The sequence below is a fragment of the Coregonus lavaretus genome, assembly GCF_964263955.1.
Source record: "Coregonus lavaretus genome assembly, chromosome: 10".
NCBI lineage: Eukaryota > Metazoa > Chordata > Actinopteri > Salmoniformes > Salmonidae > Coregonus > Coregonus lavaretus.
The window spans coordinates 60,437,559-60,457,238 of NC_139997.1; the positions used below are offsets into that span (position 1 = coordinate 60,437,559).

General features: G+C 41.5%; 1 protein-coding gene across 1 annotated transcript in view; it reads left to right on the top strand.

Annotated features, from left to right (window-relative positions):
• Positions 1-8,512: 8,512 nt before the first annotated feature.
• The window catches only part of LOC311135625 (forkhead box protein O1-A-like), a 90,328-nt gene continuing 79,160 nt past the window's right edge, over positions 8,513-19,680 (top strand). The window contains exon 1 of the mRNA XM_084169655.1: positions 8,513-9,328. Coding sequence (XP_084025781.1) covers positions 8,735-9,328 — 594 coding nt within the window. The 5' untranslated portion in view covers positions 8,513-8,734. The remainder of the gene's footprint in view (positions 9,329-19,680) is intronic.

A 19,680-nucleotide genomic window follows, 5' to 3' on the forward strand; every position in this document is an offset into this window, starting at 1 on the left:
TTTAAACAGCGTGCGTCCCTCCTATAGACAAGGGGAGAAGGGCTATGTAGAAGACTCGATTTTGTCACTCTGAGCATTTGCAATGTGTCTGCCTCCGACATAAAACAAATGTTTGACTTCCACACAAAATTACTTCTTTACTTACTTTAGGTTTAAGGAAGTGTGTAGGTTACATTTTTTATCGTAAAGCTATGTATTTAGATCCGCCTGCCTCCCCCCCACCTTTCGGTTACTGGTCCAACGCTCTTAACCGCTAGGCTGCCTGCAGCCCTAACAATACCTCCAAAGACGAATGATGCAGCATTTGTTTGCAGTCTTTTAGAAGTCAAATGGACATCTTACAAATTATTCACCCTCCTAAGGTATTGTAATATAATTATGTTGTAGCACCATTAACAAGCAAGTGTGGTAGGAATAAGGTTTGGGGGATGACTTTTCTTTAGGAAGCAAAGCAACTCCCTTTCATTGCCAACTATTCTCATTTCTCCAACCGTCTTACACAATGGAACTACAAAGTGTGTTTTTTGAACAAGACTATAAGTATGAATTTGCTTTCTTTGTTTTTTTCACCCTCCTAACCTCTTTTTCCTGTCAAAATGTGTAATTGGTGAACATAATGTCACAATTATGCCATTCAGGTGAGGTTACAAAAGGTAATCTGGGAATTGCCCACAAGGTGGCAGTATTGTCCCTGTTGAAGTGACTGCTCTGCTCTGTCACCAACTGCTCAGTCACTGCAGCACATTTTCCTGTTTCTACTTGTGTGCAATTTTCCATGAAAGACAGACGCCCAATTCCATATGGAACCCTAGACCCTACGCCCTATGCACTTGTGGAGATCTGAGAGGATTTGACAGGTGCATTCAATATGGTAATAGCTCCACCTTGTCTTCTGATAGGCTAAGTATGAAGTTTCACAATATTGTTTCTACCAATCAACTCCTTTCAGATCTCTACAAGTGCATAGGGTGTAAACTCTAGGGGTCCATTTGGGATTGGGCCAAATACTACACTGAGTGTAGAAAACATTAGGAACACATGCTCTTTCCATGACATAGCAAGGCACACCAGTTTGAGTGTGTCAAGAACTACAACGCTGCTGGGTTTTTCACGCTCAACAGTTTCCAATGTGTATAAAGAATGGTCCACCACCCAAAGGGCATTCAGCCAACTTGACACAACTGTGTGAAGCATTGGAGTCAACATTGGCCAGCATCCCTGTGGAACGCTTTCGACACCTTGTAGAGTCCATGCCCTGAGGGCAAAAAGGGGTGTTCCTAATGTGTTGTACACTTGTGTATGTGTGCAAGTTTAAGGACCAGAGGCAAATACAGGTTCAAATGTCCAACACAGCTTAACTATTTTAGCCAATGGTGTAATTGCCTGTGTGAAGTCAGTAGAGGTGACAAGGAAGAACAGGTACCACTTGTATTGCAGGATGCGTCCCAAATGGCACCTTATTCCATACATAGTGCACTACTTTTGGCCAGAGCCATAATTGGCCCTGATCAAAAGTAGTGGGGAATAGGGTACCATTTGGGACCTAGAGTCTAGACATGATTATGTGGTCAGACAGTGTGCTCAGGTAATTGCTCAGCAGCAGTAGTAATGTTAGGCCCTATGAAAGATTTTATGCTTACTGAATTCTCTGCGTCAGTCACCTGTATTCAAGCCTGAGTACCAGTCTGTTTGTGCTATCATAAATAATATAATAATAAATAATATCCCATTTAGCAGACGCTTTTATCCAAAGCGACTTACAGTCATGCGTGCATACATTTTTGTGTATGGGTGGTCCCAGGGATCGAACCCACTACCTTGGCGTTACAAGCGCCGTGCTCTACCAGCTGAGCTACAGAGGACCAACTCCTTATCATGCCAACTCCTTGTCACTCATTGTCATGCCAAACGATTGTTTTGAGCAATGGAGTTTGCAAGTGCACAAACAGATTTGGAAACTGGCTACCTGTATTCCCTTCTTTTCATTCTCCTGTCCTCCCTCTTGCTGTCTTGCAGAAGACACCATGCCACCAGACTACTATGCTCAAAAAAATGCTAGTTTAAAAACAACCCAATTTGGTTAAATATTGGACAGAACACACGTTGGGTTATTTTGATCCAGCCAGTTGGGTTACCAACAACACATTGTTTTCTTTAAGTTGGGTTGTTGATGATGCGTTATTGAGTTATGAAGCATCGGCTAAGATCAGCAGCCTGGAGGCATGGCTTAGTAGGGGCGTGGCTTTCAGGTCATTGTTTTGCGTGGACTACCCGTGATAGTAAATGTCATTCTGGACGTTGATCTGTTCTGTTGTAATGTCTACACTATAGTTTAGTTATAAGGTTTGAAGTAACTGGGACAATGAAATTTGCAGTGTACATATTTAAAATGAGCATGAATGACTTGCAGTCTCACGGGTGACCAAAAAAACTATCTGAAAGGAAAGCCCACAATAGGCAATGCCCCACCTTTAGATTACCGAAACATGGGTTAATTTACCTATCAGTTGGGTTTTTATTCACTTTCAGCAGATGGGAATGTTTATAATATAATCCATAGGTTGTTTTCAGTAGGTGTGGCCTATTGTGGTTGTGGCTTTCAGATAGGTATTTTTGGCCACCTGTGACAGTAATGTCAAATTTTTGTTATGTTTTGTTTGTACAATGTAAAGTTAAATTGCCCTTCAATATTTTTGCACGTTCAATATTTTATCCTTTTCAAGCGTGAGTTTGAAATATCTCTAATGGTCTGCAAGCATGAGTTTTTTTATGTGCGTGATGTCAGAATGCACTCACTGTTTCAACATTTCATTGTTACGCAACAGGACAGCCCTCAAACCAAGGCACTATGCCTATGTTTCAACTTACCAATTTCAAATTGTTTTATTTTTGAACAACAGTTTGAAATGAGGTGTGTTCTGCCTCCTCATTAATGCACATAGAAGTAGCCCATTTTACTGTGGCAGACAATTTACTTTTGAGGTATGCTATGCTAATGTCAGGCGAGGATTAGCTAGATGAGCCGGACAAACTTCTCTCTTTGATGAGAGCCCAAACAATCCCCCAGTGTTTCCCCAGGTCAAGAATGCAGATATTTGCGCATCTCCAGTCAGAACAGAACCTGCATGAACTTTTCCCCCCTGGCGCATTTTCCAGCTGGCGCCCACATTGCCTTCATTGTTGTTTTCCTTATTAATAATAACTTTGGACATGTGTGCATTCCCATCAAAGTATGCGACCTTATTACTTTATCATAATAGTTTCTGTATATTGTGTTATGTAGTTTCTACTGTAGCGCACCATATTTATGTATGGAGCATAATGTATATGTGTGTATTCCTTTATAACCGCAGACAAACGAGGTATTGATTTCTTAACCTTTATAGTGTTATACACAATTGTGCTTATGTAGGTAACTACATTCTTCTATTAGCTCTGTAAAACAATGCTAATGGTGTCAGATAAGTATTAGCTTGTGTTGTATCCTTTGAAGCTGCCCTGGCCTTATTATTACCATGGCCTGTGTATTCATTTGGCCTGTTTAGCATAGCTCTGCCCTGCCCCCTTGTGGAGCCCTTGTGGAGCTCTTCAGTTACTGTTTCTTATATCATTCATAATTGTGATTTTCTCAATGTAACATACACATTTTATAGCAATGTTATTGTGTTACTTCATTGTAATATTGTTGTATTGCTATATCCTGATATTGTATTCTAATTAAGCAATAAGGCCAGAGGGGTGTGGTATATGGCCAATATACCATGTCTAAGGGCTGTTCTTTGCACGACGCAATGCGGAGTGCATGAATATAGCCCTTAAACGTGGTATATTGGCAATATACTGTACCACAAACCCCCGAGGTGCGTTATTGCTATTATAAACTGGTTACCAACGTAATTAGTAATACACGTGGTGTACGGTCTGATATAACAAGGCTGTCAGCCAATCAGCATTAAGTGCTCAAACCACCCAGTTTGTAATTACTAATAATTATTCTTTATTCTGTACTTTCAGAAACCACACACACAAAAGTGTTGAACATTATTTGCCAACATCATAACCAAGGGTTGGAACCGGCTCAGGGGACAGAACCAAAAACCAGAAAATAATCAAATTATTTGAGGAACAGAACCGGAAACGAAAGTGATCTATACTGTTCCAGAACAGAACCGTTATTTTAAAAGCATGGGCACTGGTTAATAACATTATTTTATGTTCCGGGCATTTTCTTCGTCCCCCCAAAATTCTAACAAAGAGCCTATGCAATGACCCCACTCTGTCACTCAGAAACTTATTCCAGCATCTGCCTGCCAGCTGCAAATCTTTGCCAGTGGGTGTGCATGTGTGTGTAGGCTACCTGCCCCTCCCCTCTGAAACATAGGTTAGTGTAGCCTACTGATGATGTTCCAAGCATGATTCAGAAATTAGGGAACAATGTTTAAAATAATGGATTCACTTTTTCAATGCTAGTTAAGGATACTATAGTTATCACGTTTCACATGGGATTTATTAACTACAAAAAAGTAAGACGTGTTTTTAATTATAGTGCTAGTTCAAAGACATTTAAAGTTCTTCCATAGAAGCCACTCCTCTGTAGGTATAATTCTGTGGGCCTAATTGTGATAATGCATGTCATGATGAGCTAATGCAAAGCTATTTGCTGGCTATGTGTGGAGCCATGTTTGTTGACATCATTCAATGCATTCTGGGTGTCACCAGGAAGGAAGAGGCAAAGCGAGAGGTATCACTGTCTCCAAAATCTGTCCAAAATAAGCCCAATGCATTTCTATTGGTTTATTTTGGACCTAAGCTTGTCACCTGCCTTCCTGCCTTTGGGACAACGTTAGGGTGGCGACATGAGCATCTCGTTATTATACAGAGATCTCTGATGTCAAGCAAACGTCTGTCAGACCAAACATGTTATAGCAAAACAAGGTGAAGGGATGGTTGACTCATCTTTCGAGTAAACTCCCGGAAGTGAATGATGGGAAGTGAATGATGTAGACGACACACCCCCTTCGCCTTAAATATGCATACTGCAAACATACCCAACTCATCTTGTCACCTCGCGTTATCTTTGGTTGATGCGGAAAAACAAACATGGCGGCGTGCACAAACTCTACCCACCGTCGGATTACTTTAGACTTTTAGAAAGTGTTTTACTCAATTATTTCGATCACTGGTGAGCTCCACCTTGTGATGAATTGTAAATAGTAATTGCTATTAGCTTATTCAGATGGTTTCTGTCAGCCGAGCGTTAGCTAGATATGACAGCTTGTGTTAGCTCACTCGTTCCTCAGAGTAATGTAGCCTACATTTTCCGATTTGGACGAGAATTGTGTTATGCTGTTGCTACTTCTGTGAATGTCTACACATCTGCATCCAAAAATAAACAGCTTAAATATAAAGCTGTAACTATCCCAACATTGGGATACGCATAGGCACTTGAGAAAATCAACTTGGGTAAGTAAGCCTCATTAAGCTACAAAAGTGTCAGTGCTCAACCTTTACATGTGTTGACAATACAACAGAACAAATTAACCGGAATGACATTTAATCTCACGGGTGGCCAAACAGAACTATCTGAAAGCCATGGCCCTACTAACGTATTAAACTCTGAGCGGTTGTTTTGGGTGAAAATAGAAAGTGACATATCATTAAAAAGCTACAGGGCTTGTCTTTTTGGAAATCGACCTAAAATCTGACTGCTGGCAATGTCATAAGAATCTTTAACAGACTAAGCCACTCCTCCAGTTCTTCTGAACTGACCCGGTGGATCATAGGTCAATAACCCAACTAAGAGACCCAACTGGCTGGGTCAAAAATAACCCAACATGTGTTCTGTCCACTCTTTAGCCAGCGCTGGGTTGTTTTTACCCAGCGCTAGGTTGGGTTTAATCCAGCATTTTTTAGAGTGTATGACAGGAATAACTGATTATGTACTTTAGCGACAGGTGTGTGACTTATGTTAGGGCTCATGAATGTGATGTGAACATATACAGTGCCTTCGGAAAGTATTCAGACCCCTTAACTTTTTCCACATTTTCTTAGAAATTGTTGCTAATATATATATATATATATATATATATATATATATATATATATATATATATATATATATAAATATGTGAGAGCCAGAAATCTTGCTTGTTTGTAGGTGACCAAATACTTATTTTCCACCATAATTTGCAAATAAATTCATTAAAAATCCTATAATGTGATTTTCTGGATTTTTTTTTCTCATTTTGTCTGGCATAGTTGACGTGTACCTATGATGAAAATGACAGGCCTCTCTCATCTTTTTAAGTGGGAGAACTTGCACAATTGGTGGCTGACTAAATACTTTTTTCCCCCACTGTATATTACATTTACATAAGTATCCAGACCCTTTTACTCAGTACTTTGTTGAAGCACCTTTGGCAGCAATTACAGCCTTGAGTCTTCTTGGGTATGACACTACAAGTATGGCACACCTGTATTTGGGGAGTTTCTCCAATTCTTCTCTGCAGATCCTCTCAAGCTCTGTCAGGTCTCTCCAGAGATGTTCGATCGGGTTCAAGTCCGGGCTCTGGCTTGGCCACTCAAGGACATTCGGAGACTTGTCCCGAAGCCACTCCTGCATTGTCTTGGCTGTGTGCTTAGGGTTGTTGTCCTGTCAGACAATTCCTTCGACCTCATGGCTTGGTTTTTGCTCTGATATGCACTGTCAACTGTGGGACCTTATATAAACAGGTGTGTGCTTTCCAAATCATGTCCTATCAATAAAATGTACTATTGAAAGTCAGAATAGTAGAATACACAAGGTGCCGTTTCGAAATTTGGTTGTGCACCCGCAGTTTTCCTTTTGTTATGTCAGTCAATGACACTCACTCAATTGTCACTCACAATTTTTAAGGGGATTGGTAAATTAGTCTAGCCAGCTATCTAAACTTGAGGTAATCATGGTCAAATTACCGACCAGGAATGGAGGGCATGTGCCCAGGGGCCCTGAACTCCAGTTTATTAGGTACACCCATCTAGTACCGGGTCGGAACCCACTGACTCCAGAACAGCCTGAATTCTTTAGGGCATAGAAATGTTGCTCAATCGGTATCAAGGGACCTAACATGTGCCAGGAAAAAATTCCCTACACCATTACGCCACCGCCACCAGCCTGTGCCGTTGACACCAAGCAGGATGGGGCCATGGACTCATGCTTCTTTCGCCAAATCCTGATGCAACAGGAACCGGGATTTGTCGGAGCAGGCAACTTTTTTCCACTCCTCAATTGTCCAGTGTTGGTGATCGCGGGCTCAATGGAGCCACTTCTTCTTGTTTCTAGCTGATAGGAGTGGAACCAGGTGTGGTCGTTTGCTGCAATAGCCCATCAGTGACAAGGACCGACGAGTTGTGCATTCTAAGATACTGTTCAGCACAACACTGTTTTACTGCGTTGTTATTTGCCTGTTTGTGGCCCGCCTGTTAGCTTGCACGATTCTTGCCATTCTTCTTCGATCTCATCAATGAGCTGTTTTCGCCCACAGGACTGCCACTGACGGGATGTTTTTTTGTTTGTCTCTCCATTCCTGGTAAACAATAGACACTGTTGTGCATGAAAAGCTCAGGAGGCCGGCTGTTTCTGAGATTCTGGAACCAGCGCGCCTGGCACCGACGATCATACCATGCTTAAAGTTGCTTAGGTCACTCGTTTTGCCCATTCTAATGTTCATTTTCGTGAATGGGGTGGTTTACCTAATAAACTGAGTCCATTCAGAAAGTATTCAGACCCCTTAACTTTTTCCACATTTTGTTTTGTTACAGCCTTATTCTAAAATTGATTAAATTGTTGTTTTTTCCTCATCAATCTACACACAATACCCCATAATGACAAATCAAAAGGTTTTTAGAAATTGTAGCAAATGTATTGAAAATAAAAAACTGAAAAATTACATATAAATAAGTATTCAGACCCTTTATTCAGTACTTTGTTGAAGCACCTTTAGCAGTGATTACAGCCTTGAGTCTTCTTGTGTATGACACTACAAGCTTGGCACACCTGTATTTGGTGAGTTTCTCCCATTCTTCTCTGCAGATCTTTTATAAACCCAAGGCTTGTCCAACATTTTATAAAGTAGCTTAGGCCTATACTTAATAACACTGACACGCCAGACAACTCTCCCCTAAGAAGTAGGCAAAATAAAATGTTGACAGACATAACTCGAAACACATTGTTCTAACCCGCTTGCACTTCCTTCAACATTTTCCATGTTTAAACGTTTTAACTCATTGCCCTGGCCCCTGTTTTCAGGGTGGGAAATATTGTTCACGTTAGAATAAGAACAGAAACATGCATTTTGTCAAAGCCAAGTCCTGTTTACCTTATACACATACCATTGGTGGCCGCTGACTGTCACTCAAGGTCTTAGTGGGTGTTACCAGTTGACTTCGTAGGATTTACAAATGTAATAGAACCGTGATTGACAGTAGACAACGACAGTCAGGCGTGATAGACATGCTACGAACAGAACACAGATACACTTTGCCTGTAACCGCGCAGTTTTAGATAAAGGACATCCAGAATGAGTTTTCTTTTTTATTCCATCATCGCAAACAACCGGTTATCAACTAGTGCCTTCTATTAGAGTTCATGAAGAAGTGACGACGCGTTCTACAATTTTATATTTGGTGCCTGGACGGGACGATTCGTTGAGTGTCTTTATGTGACAGTTGAGGTATTTGTCAGTTTGCTTTAGAGATGGCAGAATTACCGCCGCCGCAACAGTTGGTTGATATAGACCCGGATTTCGAGCCGCTCTCCCGTCCCCGGTCATGCACCTGGCCTCTGCCTCGACCGGAGTTAATCGAACCGGTCTCCTCAAACACATCTTCACCGGCGCCTTCAGTCAAGCAGGAGCCTGTAGAATACATCAGTAACTTCAGTTTGTTAGAAGAGTCAGAGGACTACCCGGAGGATCAGAAACCGCTCGTTTTGTGCAATGATTTTCAGTGCCAGGGGAACTGCATTCACCGGCAGCAGGAACAACAACATCCACAGCAGTTACAGCAGCAGCAGCACCGGTGCCCTCAGCTGCCGCACCAGCAACAGGTGCCCCCGGTCTCATCCTCCGTTGGGTCGAATTCGGTGGCTGCCGCCGCTGCCGTGCAGAGAAAAAGTAGCTCCGCGCGTCGGAACGCCTGGGGGAATATGTCCTATGCGGACCTCATCACCAAGGCGATAGAGAGCTCACCAGAGAAGCGACTCACCTTGTCTCAGATCTATGACTGGATGGTGAAGAGCGTGCCTTATTTTAAGGATAAAGGAGACAGTAATAGCTCCGCAGGTTGGAAGGTAAGCACTAATGATCAGTTCTTACGTGATGTCTATATAACATTATGTAGGCTTATTTTATAACCAACTCGTTATGAAATTATACCGTGTTTAATTTTCAAGTCAATTACATTATGAGGTTTAATGCATAGAATGGCCCACTTCATTAATTCACTGTGTGCCACAATGTCCTGCAGTGCAGCATCATGGATAGATAGGGGTATTTGGGGATCATGGAGCAGTGATAAAAAACAAGAACCACATTTTGTTTAATTACGAAGGATGGCTGATATTGCCTTCACCTGTTGCTTGTGTACTGTGCGTGGTGCCGTGGTCTCACCTAGTGACGTGCGGTGAGGTCGGTGGCTGGGTAGGCATTGTCTATTTTATCAAAGCCAGATTTACTCACAAATAAACCTTGATGAAGCCCAAGTTCACCATACAACACATAGCTTCAACAACCAGATTGACATAGGCTATTAACCTAAATTGACAAAAAAAAATCACCAAAATGTAAATACCAATGTAGCCAAGCTATACAAGTGCTCTGATGGCGATATATTTCATATCATCCAACAAAATGACACACTGCTCAACTCAGCTCAGCCAGAGACCAATGTAGCCATAGCCGCGGGAAGTAGGGGTGCTGAGGGTGCTGCAGCACCCCCTGAAAAATCATCATTAATTTGATTATGAATAGTTATTATTAATCGTTGTTTTTTTTATTGTTTTTTTTTAATTTTTTACAAAAGTGGTGCACTGGGCCTTTACTAGTCCTCTATTAGCGGACCAATATAGCCCTCTGTAGGGCAGGCAAAAAATGTATAATCTGTGCACCACCCCCCTCAATAGGTGGCACTAAGATATCAATACAGTGCATTCAGAAAGTATTCAGACCTCTTGACTTTTTCCACATTTTGTTATGTTACAGCCTTATTCTAAAATGGATTAAATACTTTTTTCCCCTCATCAATCTACACACAATACCCCACTGCCGCTGAAAATCATCGCCACAGCACGATGCTGCCACCACCATGCTTCACCGTAGGGATGGTGCCAGGTTTCCTCCAGACGTGACGCCTGGCATTCAGGCCAAAATGTTCAATCTTGGTTTCATCATACCAGAGAATGTTGTTTCTCAAGGTCTGAGAATGCTTTAGGTGCCTTTTGGCGAACTCCAAACAAGCTTTCATGTGCCTTTTACTGAGGAGTTGCTTCCGTCTGGCCACTCTACCATAAAGGCCTGATTGGTGGAGTGCTGCAGAGATGGTTGTCCTTCTGGAAGGTTCTCCCATCTCCACAGAGGAACTCTGGAGCTCTGTCAGAGTGACCATCAGGTTCTTGGTCATCTCCCTGACCAAGGCCCTTCTCCCCCGATTGCTCAGTTTGGCCGGGTGGCCAGCTCTAGGAAGAGTGTTGGTGGTTCCAAACTTCTTCCATTTAAGAAGGATGGAGGCCACTGTGTTCTTGGGGACCTTCAATACTGCATAAATGTTTTGGTACCCTTCCCCAGATCTATGGATAATTCCTTTGACCTCATGGCTTGGTTTTTGCTCTGACATGCACTGTCAACTGTGGGACCTTATATAGACAGGTGTGTGCCTTTCCAAATCATGTCCAATCAATTGAATTTACCACAGGTGGACTCCAATCAAGTTGATCAATGTAAACAGGATGCACCTGAGCCCAATTTCGAGGCTAATCGCAAAGGATCTGAAATGTACTTAAATAAGGTATTTCTGTTTTTTTATTTGTAATTCATTTGCAAACATTTCTAAAAACTTGTTTTCACGTTGTCATTATGGGGTATTGTGTGTAGATTGATGAGAAAAAATATGAATTTAATCCATTTTAGAATAAGGCTGTAACGTAACATAATGTGGAGAAAGTCAAGGGGTCTGAATCATTTCTGAATGCTCTGTATATGGACACATTTGATCCCACCAGTTTGTAACGCAAACAGATGGGTTGGTTGTTTAGAAACAAAACCGACATGTGCGCAACTATGGGGTTAAACAGACAGGGTTGGCTTAAATTGTTGACAACATATACATTATATTTAGTCTCCAATGTTTATTGAAAACATAAATACATTTGCACAATGAACACTTGTTGTCTTTCAAATACATTGTTACAGTTGTTGGTTAGCTAGCTATCACATTTTAGCCATATTAGCATTGGCATGCTAAATAAATCAGTCAAAACACCTCAAAAGACAAAAGACATGGAATCAAGAACAAGATGAAACTAGCTTAAACAAGCCACCTACGATTCCTCACATGGCAGTTTCTTGTCATTGTTGCTAGCTATCTGGCCATCCAGAATCACAACAACACACAGACTTCTGCCCCATTGAAACATGCGCATAATTTTCGTGACATTGTCAGCTAAACCATCTATAGCCTTTCAGAATGGATTTACAATTTGTCCAATGCACCTTGCACACACACACACACACACACACACACACACACACACACACACACACAATAATAATATTCTGTGAAATATTATTACACACACATATATAATAAATAAGGTTTTAACGAAATGTCCATATCAACAATCAAAATGACTGAAAAATGACGTTTAAAACGTCAAAGTATCATCAAAACAAAATTCTAGCTTGATAAATCAAATGCATGTTGTCTATTCTCATGTTCATTCACAATTGAGAATAGCCTATGCATTTACATTTTAGCAGAAGCTCTTATCCAGATCAATTAGGGTTAAGTGCCTTGCTTAAGGGCACATCAACAGTCGGTTCTGGGATTAGAACCAGCGACCTTTCGGTTACTGGCACAAGGCTCTTACCCACTAAGCTACCTGCCACCCCAGGCTTAGGCTATATACTTTCATCCTTGTTATTTTTTAAAGCGGCAACGTTTGGACAACACCTTCCTAGGCTAGAATATTTGGGAAATAAGCTACTGTTAATAACTTTAACTTGCCTTAAAGCTTTTATGATAGGCCTAGTAGGAGGATAGGTTATTGACCATTCGGTTTTCAACCTTGCTTGGAGGGATTTTCCCATCCTGCATGGATCATTAATAAGCCTAAACTTGATTAAACTTGTCATAAAATGTTTCTATAGGCTATTGATATTGTTTGTTTTCTCTAGTTATTAGTCCCCTGGCTACCTTACATTTTCTAGGCTATTAAAACAACTTTTTGAGATCAAACTCCGTTACATTCACTGTTTGATTGGGAGAAAGCCATGCATAAAACGATAAGAGTAGCCTAACCCGCAAAGAAAAATGCATTCGTCTGTCTTTTCAGGTTGAACCTCTCGGTGACAAAGTGATAAAAAATGATCAAACCTGGCTTTCATTTGAACACTGATATTGTAAGAAATGTAAACAAATCCTCTCATCTCTGACCGGCTGTCTGCGTATGTCAGGCCAAGTGTTGTGCCTTCGATCTGATGATTATCTGTCCATTCCTCTGATGAAGGTCAGGAGGATACAGCGACCTTAATTCATCAATCCAGTAAAAGGGAGGAATGAAAATTCACAGACACTCAGCAGAATGACTTTGACACGTGCTGTACGGGGTGCTTATATTTTTCCTGTTTCACACATGTACAAGTTTTTTTAACATATCCCACTCCCCCAGATAGTGGGGTCAAAGCCAGGGATCAGCCATTATTGGCAGCAACCCTGGAGCAATTAGGGTTAAGTGCCTTGCTCAAGGGCAGATCAACAGACTTTTCACCGAGTCGGCTTAGGAATTTGAACTAGCAACCTTTCAGTGTAAGCCTAAAGCAGCACCTAAAACTACACCTAAAACTTTCCTTTTTCAGTGAGCTGCCTGCTGTCACAATCTGAGAATGCATCCCAAATGGGCCCTGGTCCTAAGCATTGCACTACATAGGGAATAAGGTGTAATTTGGGACACAGCCATTGCGATTATTACCAGGAGGTATTTCCAATGAGCTGCCTGCCCTGCCATCACGTTAATCTGAGAGAAGTAATCGGACCTCCCTGTAACGTAAGTCCTGCTAACATGCCCCGTACACTCACACTTGGCTGTGAGGTCACAGTTTGTCGTGTGATTTAATGATCAGTTTGAAGTATTAAGTCTTGTGGGGCCTCGTTGTGTCTGGTGACTGCTACTAGGAATCACAGATCAAGAGGTGCGGATTAGACCAGCCTGACCATGGATCAATAGCATTCTTCCTGCTTCATGGCTCTCTGGTTTCCCATAATGGTTAACTAAATTGTCCATCGCTGTAAACGTCTCACAGAGCTTGGCTTCCTGAAGTCATCTTTCTTATTTTAGGTTTTCAATTAATAAGCCTGCAACACCCCAACGGGCGGCGAAGGTGGAGTAATGCGTCCTCCAAAACATGACCCGCCAAACAGCACTTCTTAACACCCACCCGCTTAACCCGGAAGCCAGCCGCACCAATGTGTCAGAGGAAACACTGTTCACTTGACGACCGAGGTCAGCCTGCAGGCGCCCGGCCCGCCACAGAGTTGCTAGAGCGCGATGAGCCAAGTAAAGCCCCCTCTGGCCAAACCCTCCCCTAACCCTGACGACACTGGGCCAATTGTGCGCCGCCATATGGGACTCCCGATCACGGCCGTTGGTGATACAGCCCGGGACCGAACCCGGGCCTGTAGTGACGCCTCTAGCACTGCGATGCAGTGCCTTAGACCGCTGCGCCACTCGGGGGCCTGAACTCATCTTCCATCTCATATTAATCTTGTTCGTCTATGACAAACAGAAAGTGTTTTTTGTTTAAAATCGATGAATTATTTTAGATTACTGGCAAAAAATGGTTCCCTGAATGTGCTACAGCGACGAAACCACTCTAAGATGCTGCGCTACGATGTAACGATTCCAGGCATATGTGTTGTTAGTGGCTGTGACGTAGGTTTCAGCCAGGAGTTGATGGGACAGTCCGAAGAGCGAATGAAATGGTAGTAGGGACATCCCAGCTTCAAGTGGTGTCAAATTTCACATCCTGCTTCACACAGGCAGAAGAGACATACTCCTGTGTCCGTGAGAATCAGGGCTACCGCTCAATGCAATCCATTTCGAACTATGGTGTTCACATATCAATTTTTAAGCAAAAATGTAGGTCAGAACTGGTACCAAAACCACGCAGGTCCCCAAAACAGGGGACTTTACGTCTAAGAGGTTTGCATTTTAAGGAAGTTGCATTTTTTATTCAATTAAATTCAATGAAATTCAAATGACTTATTTATCACCATAGTAATGTTTATTTTGACATCATGTATGGTTACCAATACCATGTAGCATAAGGTCATTTTTAAAAGTAATTCTCCTAAAACAATTTTAAATAATTACAGTGGTCTGGCAACATTCTAAGATCATGTTGTGGGTTCAGTTGTCTATAATAATTGATAATTCACTAAATGTTTTTAAATATATACGTTACAGCCTTATTCTAAAATGGATTAAATTAATGTTTTCCCTGATCAATCTACACACAATATTCGATTATGAAAAAGCGAAAACAGGTTTTTTGAAATTTTAGCAAATGTATTACAAATAAAAAACAGAAATACTTTATTTACATAAGTAATCAGACCCTTTGCTATGATACTCTAAATTGAGCTCAGGTGCATCCTGTTTCCATTGATCATCCTTGAGATGTTTCTTCAACTTGATTGGAGTCCACCTATGGTAAATTCAATTGATTGGACATGATTTGGAAAGGCACACACCTGTCTATATAAGGTCCCAAAATTGACAGTGCATGTTAGAGCAAAAACCAAGCCATGAGGTCGAAGGAATTGTCTGTAGAGCTCTGAGACAGGATTGTGTCGAGGCACAGATCTGGGGAAGGGTACCAAAACATTTCTACAGCATTGAAGGTCCCCAAGAACACAGTGGCCTCCATCATTCTTAAGTGGAATAAGTTTAGAACCACCAAGACTCTTCCTAGAGCTGGCCGCCCGGCCAAACTGAGCAATCGGAGGAGAAGGGCCTTGGTCAGGGAGGTGATCAAGATCCCGATGGTCACTCTGACAGAGCTCTAGAGTTACTCTGTGCAGATGGACAACCATCTCTGCAGCACTCCACCAATCAGAGTGGCCAGACGGAAGCATGGTGTTGGCAGCATCATGCTGTGGGGATGTTTTTCAGCGGCAGTGACTGGGAGACTAGTCAGAATCGAGGGAAAGATGAACGGAGCAAAGAACAGAGATATCCTAGATGAAAACCTGCTCCAGAGCACTCAGGACCTCAGACTGGGGCGAGGTTCACCTTCCAACAGGACGACGACCCTAAGCACACAGCCAAGACAACGCAGTAGTGGCTTCGGAACAAGTCTCTGAATGTCCTTTAGTGGCCCAGCCAGTGCCCGGATTTGATTTGATTTGACTTGAACCCGATCAAACATCTCTGGAGAGACCATAAAATAGCTGTCAGCGACACTCTCCATCCAACTTGACAGAGCTTGAGAGGATCTGCAGAGAAGAATGGGAGAAACTCCCCAAATACAGGTGTACCAAGCTTGTAGCATCACTTAGTAATTTTTATTTTATTTAACTAGACATGTCAGTTAAGAACAAATTCTTATTTAAAATGATGGCCTACACCAGGCCAATTGTGCGCTGCCCTATGGGACTCCTAATCACGGCCGGTTGTGATACAGCCTGGAATCGAACCAGGAGGTCTGTAATGACACCTCAAGCACTGAGATGCTAAGTGCCTTAGACCACTGCGCCACTCGGGAACCCAAGAAGACTTGAGGCTGTAATCACTGCCAAAGGTGCTTCAACAAAGTACTGAGTAAAGGGTCTGAATACTTATGTAAATGTGATATTTCAGTTTTTTAAGTTTAATACATTTGCAAAAATTTCTGAAAACCAGTTTTTGCTTTGTCATTATAGGATATTGTGTGTAGATTGATGAGGGGAAAAAATATTTAATCTATTTTAGAATAAGGCTGTAACGTGACAAAATGTGGAAAAAGTAAAAGGGTCTGAAAACTTTCTGAATGCGTTAGATCAAACACTGCTGTATGGAAGGGAACAATACTTTGAGTTGTAAACAAACAAATATTTGAAATGGTATATGTATTCTTTGCATTAATAAGTGACATATCCTTTCGATAAAATATTTGTCAAATTAATGAGACTTTCATGTTTTACATTGAATTGGTTTGAATTGCTTGGAATTAAATTATACTTCCTTGAATTCAAATTCAATTCAAATTATGCTTACTGTGGGGTGTGTTCAATTCAAGTTCAATTCAAATTCATTGTTTGAATTGAATTAAATTCAGAAATTCCGAATTGACCCCAACCCTGATAATTATATTATATTACTAGAGATGATGGTTGTCTTCAAGGGAACCTCAACGTAAACAACAGCAGCAGCAGTACGACTTCAGAGAAGTTGACTTGTTTCTCAAAGCTGAAGTGTATTCAGGGACGTGAAACACTCTGATCATAGCAGATAGAAATAGATTGAATAGAGCCAAGACAATCCCCTATTCTATCTAGTTGATTCTGTCTACACATTTCTCACAGCTGATCTTTTCCAGTGAAGAAGACGTTTCTCCATTATAGGTGAACCAACTTGCTTGTCATAAGTGCTTTATAGAGCGTTCATAAACTATTCATAAGTACTACTCGGGTGCTTCACAAACCATCTAAAAAACAAAATGGTAATACAATAAAGCCTTTATAAATGGTTTGTTGTTCAAAGCTGCATCTAAGGACAGGAAAGGGGTCCTACTCACAGGCACAGGTAACTGTGTAATTGTAACTGTGTGTTTAGAACGGCCTCTCATTCACTCCACTACAAAGTTTTTGCGTAGCAGTCTTGCGGCTGTTTTGTTATTCTTATTGACGTCAGGCACCCCTCCCTTCTTCAGGCTAAAAATAGCTATGGAAGATTGCCTGGAATTACCTGCGAGACAGGTACTCCAGAGGTGTGTTTCAAGACATACAAGTCATGGTCTGCCTACCCGTGCCGCAACAGAACATTTGCCCTCGTTCCCCTTGATACAGGTCAGTGTCAACGTTCCATGCGGTCATGGGATGTTTCTTTGGATCCACTTTTAAGCTTTAGCTGTGGGCATGTGTGTCAGAGAGAGAGAGAAGACATCGAGAGAGAGGGAGACAGAGAGAGAGAGAATGAATAAACAGAGAGAGAGAGAGAAGAAATAGAGTAGCATAATTATTTCTTCAGAAAAGCCAACCTGCTGCTTAACACTTCAGGCTTTTCTGAAGTTGTACTACTGCTGTTGTGGTTCATTTCATTTAAAAAAAATGAATATTACTAACAACAACAGACAAAACACATTTTGGCAAGGGATCTGTGGAATACGTTTAGAGGGTGTAATACAATAAAATGCAATGTAATATTATTAATCTACAATTTATGGTCTTAAGCCTGGGCAACATGGGCCTGGGAGGCTCACAGGGATATTGGTATCCACAGTACTCCACCAATTATACATTTTTCAACTCAATACTTCTTGTATTCTCTTCTTGTTTTTATACTTCTTTTTTTTATTATTACATAAATGCACTGTATTTTAAGCTTTAAGCAAAGTCTTCCCTCTGCCCCATGACAAAATGTGTAGAATTGCAGGAAATTAGCTTGTAAACGGCCCAAAAAAATCTCTGTTGCCTAGAAGCAGGCTTTTAAAAAGTTCCTTCCTAGGTCCCGAAACTTGGTTTGTCCAGCCATGCACTGCCAAAGTCATAGTAAAACTCCTTGTACGCTATATTTATCTCACTATTAGTGGGTTCCTGATGAATTTGCTGTCACAAAAGGGGTCTTCTGCCCCAAAGAGTTTGAGAATCCCTGCTCTGAGGTTCCTCTATGGTATAGAAAGGCTATCGTATTATGGTCTTCTTTTCAGTCCAGCATACAGTTATGATGGGCTCAGCTCAGCCAATACTGAAGAATAGTTTCTCTCCATCAGACTTGCTAAAGAAATGTCCCAAAATCATTTACACATCCTATACTGTATGCACATTTTATTTCGTAACATTGCATTTACTGCCCTTCTAAACCAGAATAAATGCTATATTTTCTTACATATTCCTTTTTGACCCAATTTAACTAAGCCTATAGACACAGTGTCCATGATGCTATGGTTTGTTTGTGTGTCAATCCTGAACGTTTGACTCCTTTTAAACTCTAACACAAAAACACCTCTGTTTATATTAGTAATGTATTACTCTGTATACTTGTCCATATTCCTCAACAGCACTGTGTATGTAGCAAAATACCCTTCTGCTGGTGGCTGTGCAAATGTTTATCAGTCAGCATTCATGTGGCTGGTTGCTCGATGAACCTTGGTACCCCAGTAACTTTTGAATTCCAGAGGAGTGAGGGAAGAGAGGGGAGAGATTCCCACCTGTCCAGTGATACAGCACGTGCTTCGGCCTCCCTCCTCTCTGTCACTCATTTTACTGACTTCTTCTCTCGAAACAAACAAGTTCTAGAACAGGGGTGTCAAACGTACGGCCCGCGGGCCGGATCAGGCCCGCAAACGGGTTTAATCCGGCCCGCGAGATGATTAAAAAAATAAATAAAAAATAAATAAATAAATTGTAAAGTATAAAAATGCGCTGCAATTTTTAAATAAAATAAACTGCTGTTCCAATTGCGTCCACTGGATGGCGCAATAGCAATTGTGTTAAGCAAGCAAACTGTTTATACCGGGGCAGAGCAAGTAGGTCAAGCACGTGCAGCCAATGAGCTACTTTGTTTTGCCCGCGATATTTATTACGGCTTCTACTTTTAACATTATGTGCTTTGGCACCCTCATTGCCCCAATATGTCTCTGTCAAAAAAGAGAAAAGTGGACGCAGAGTGCAGAGTGTTCCAAGAAAAATTGTCATCCTATTTAATCACGGAATTGAATGGGAAAGCTGTATGTTTGGTGTGTTCAGAGCATGTTGCAGTGCTGAAAGAATATAACCTTCGTCGCCAATATGTGAGTCTTCATGCCGACAAATATGACAACTTTCAAGGACAGCGGAGATGAGAGAAGGTGAATGAACTGTTGGCGGGTCTGAAGAAACAGCAGTCTGTGTTTACTCACAGCCGAGACATCAGTGACGCTGCAGTGAAAGCTAGCTACCTCATTGCTAATGAAATCGCAGTGGCTTCAAAACCATTTAGTGAGGGTGAATTTGTAAAAACATGCATGATGAAGGCAGCGGAGATTGTGTGCCCTGAAAAGCGGCAGGCTTTTGCAAATATCAGCCTGACAAGAAACACAGTTGCAGACAGGATTTCCGATCTTTCAGTGGATTTGGACAGCCAGTTGAAGCAAAAAGTAAAGTCATTTATTGCGTTTTCGGTTGCAATTGATGAAAGCACAGACATTACAGATGTTGCACAACTGGCCATTTTTTCATCCGCGGAGTTGA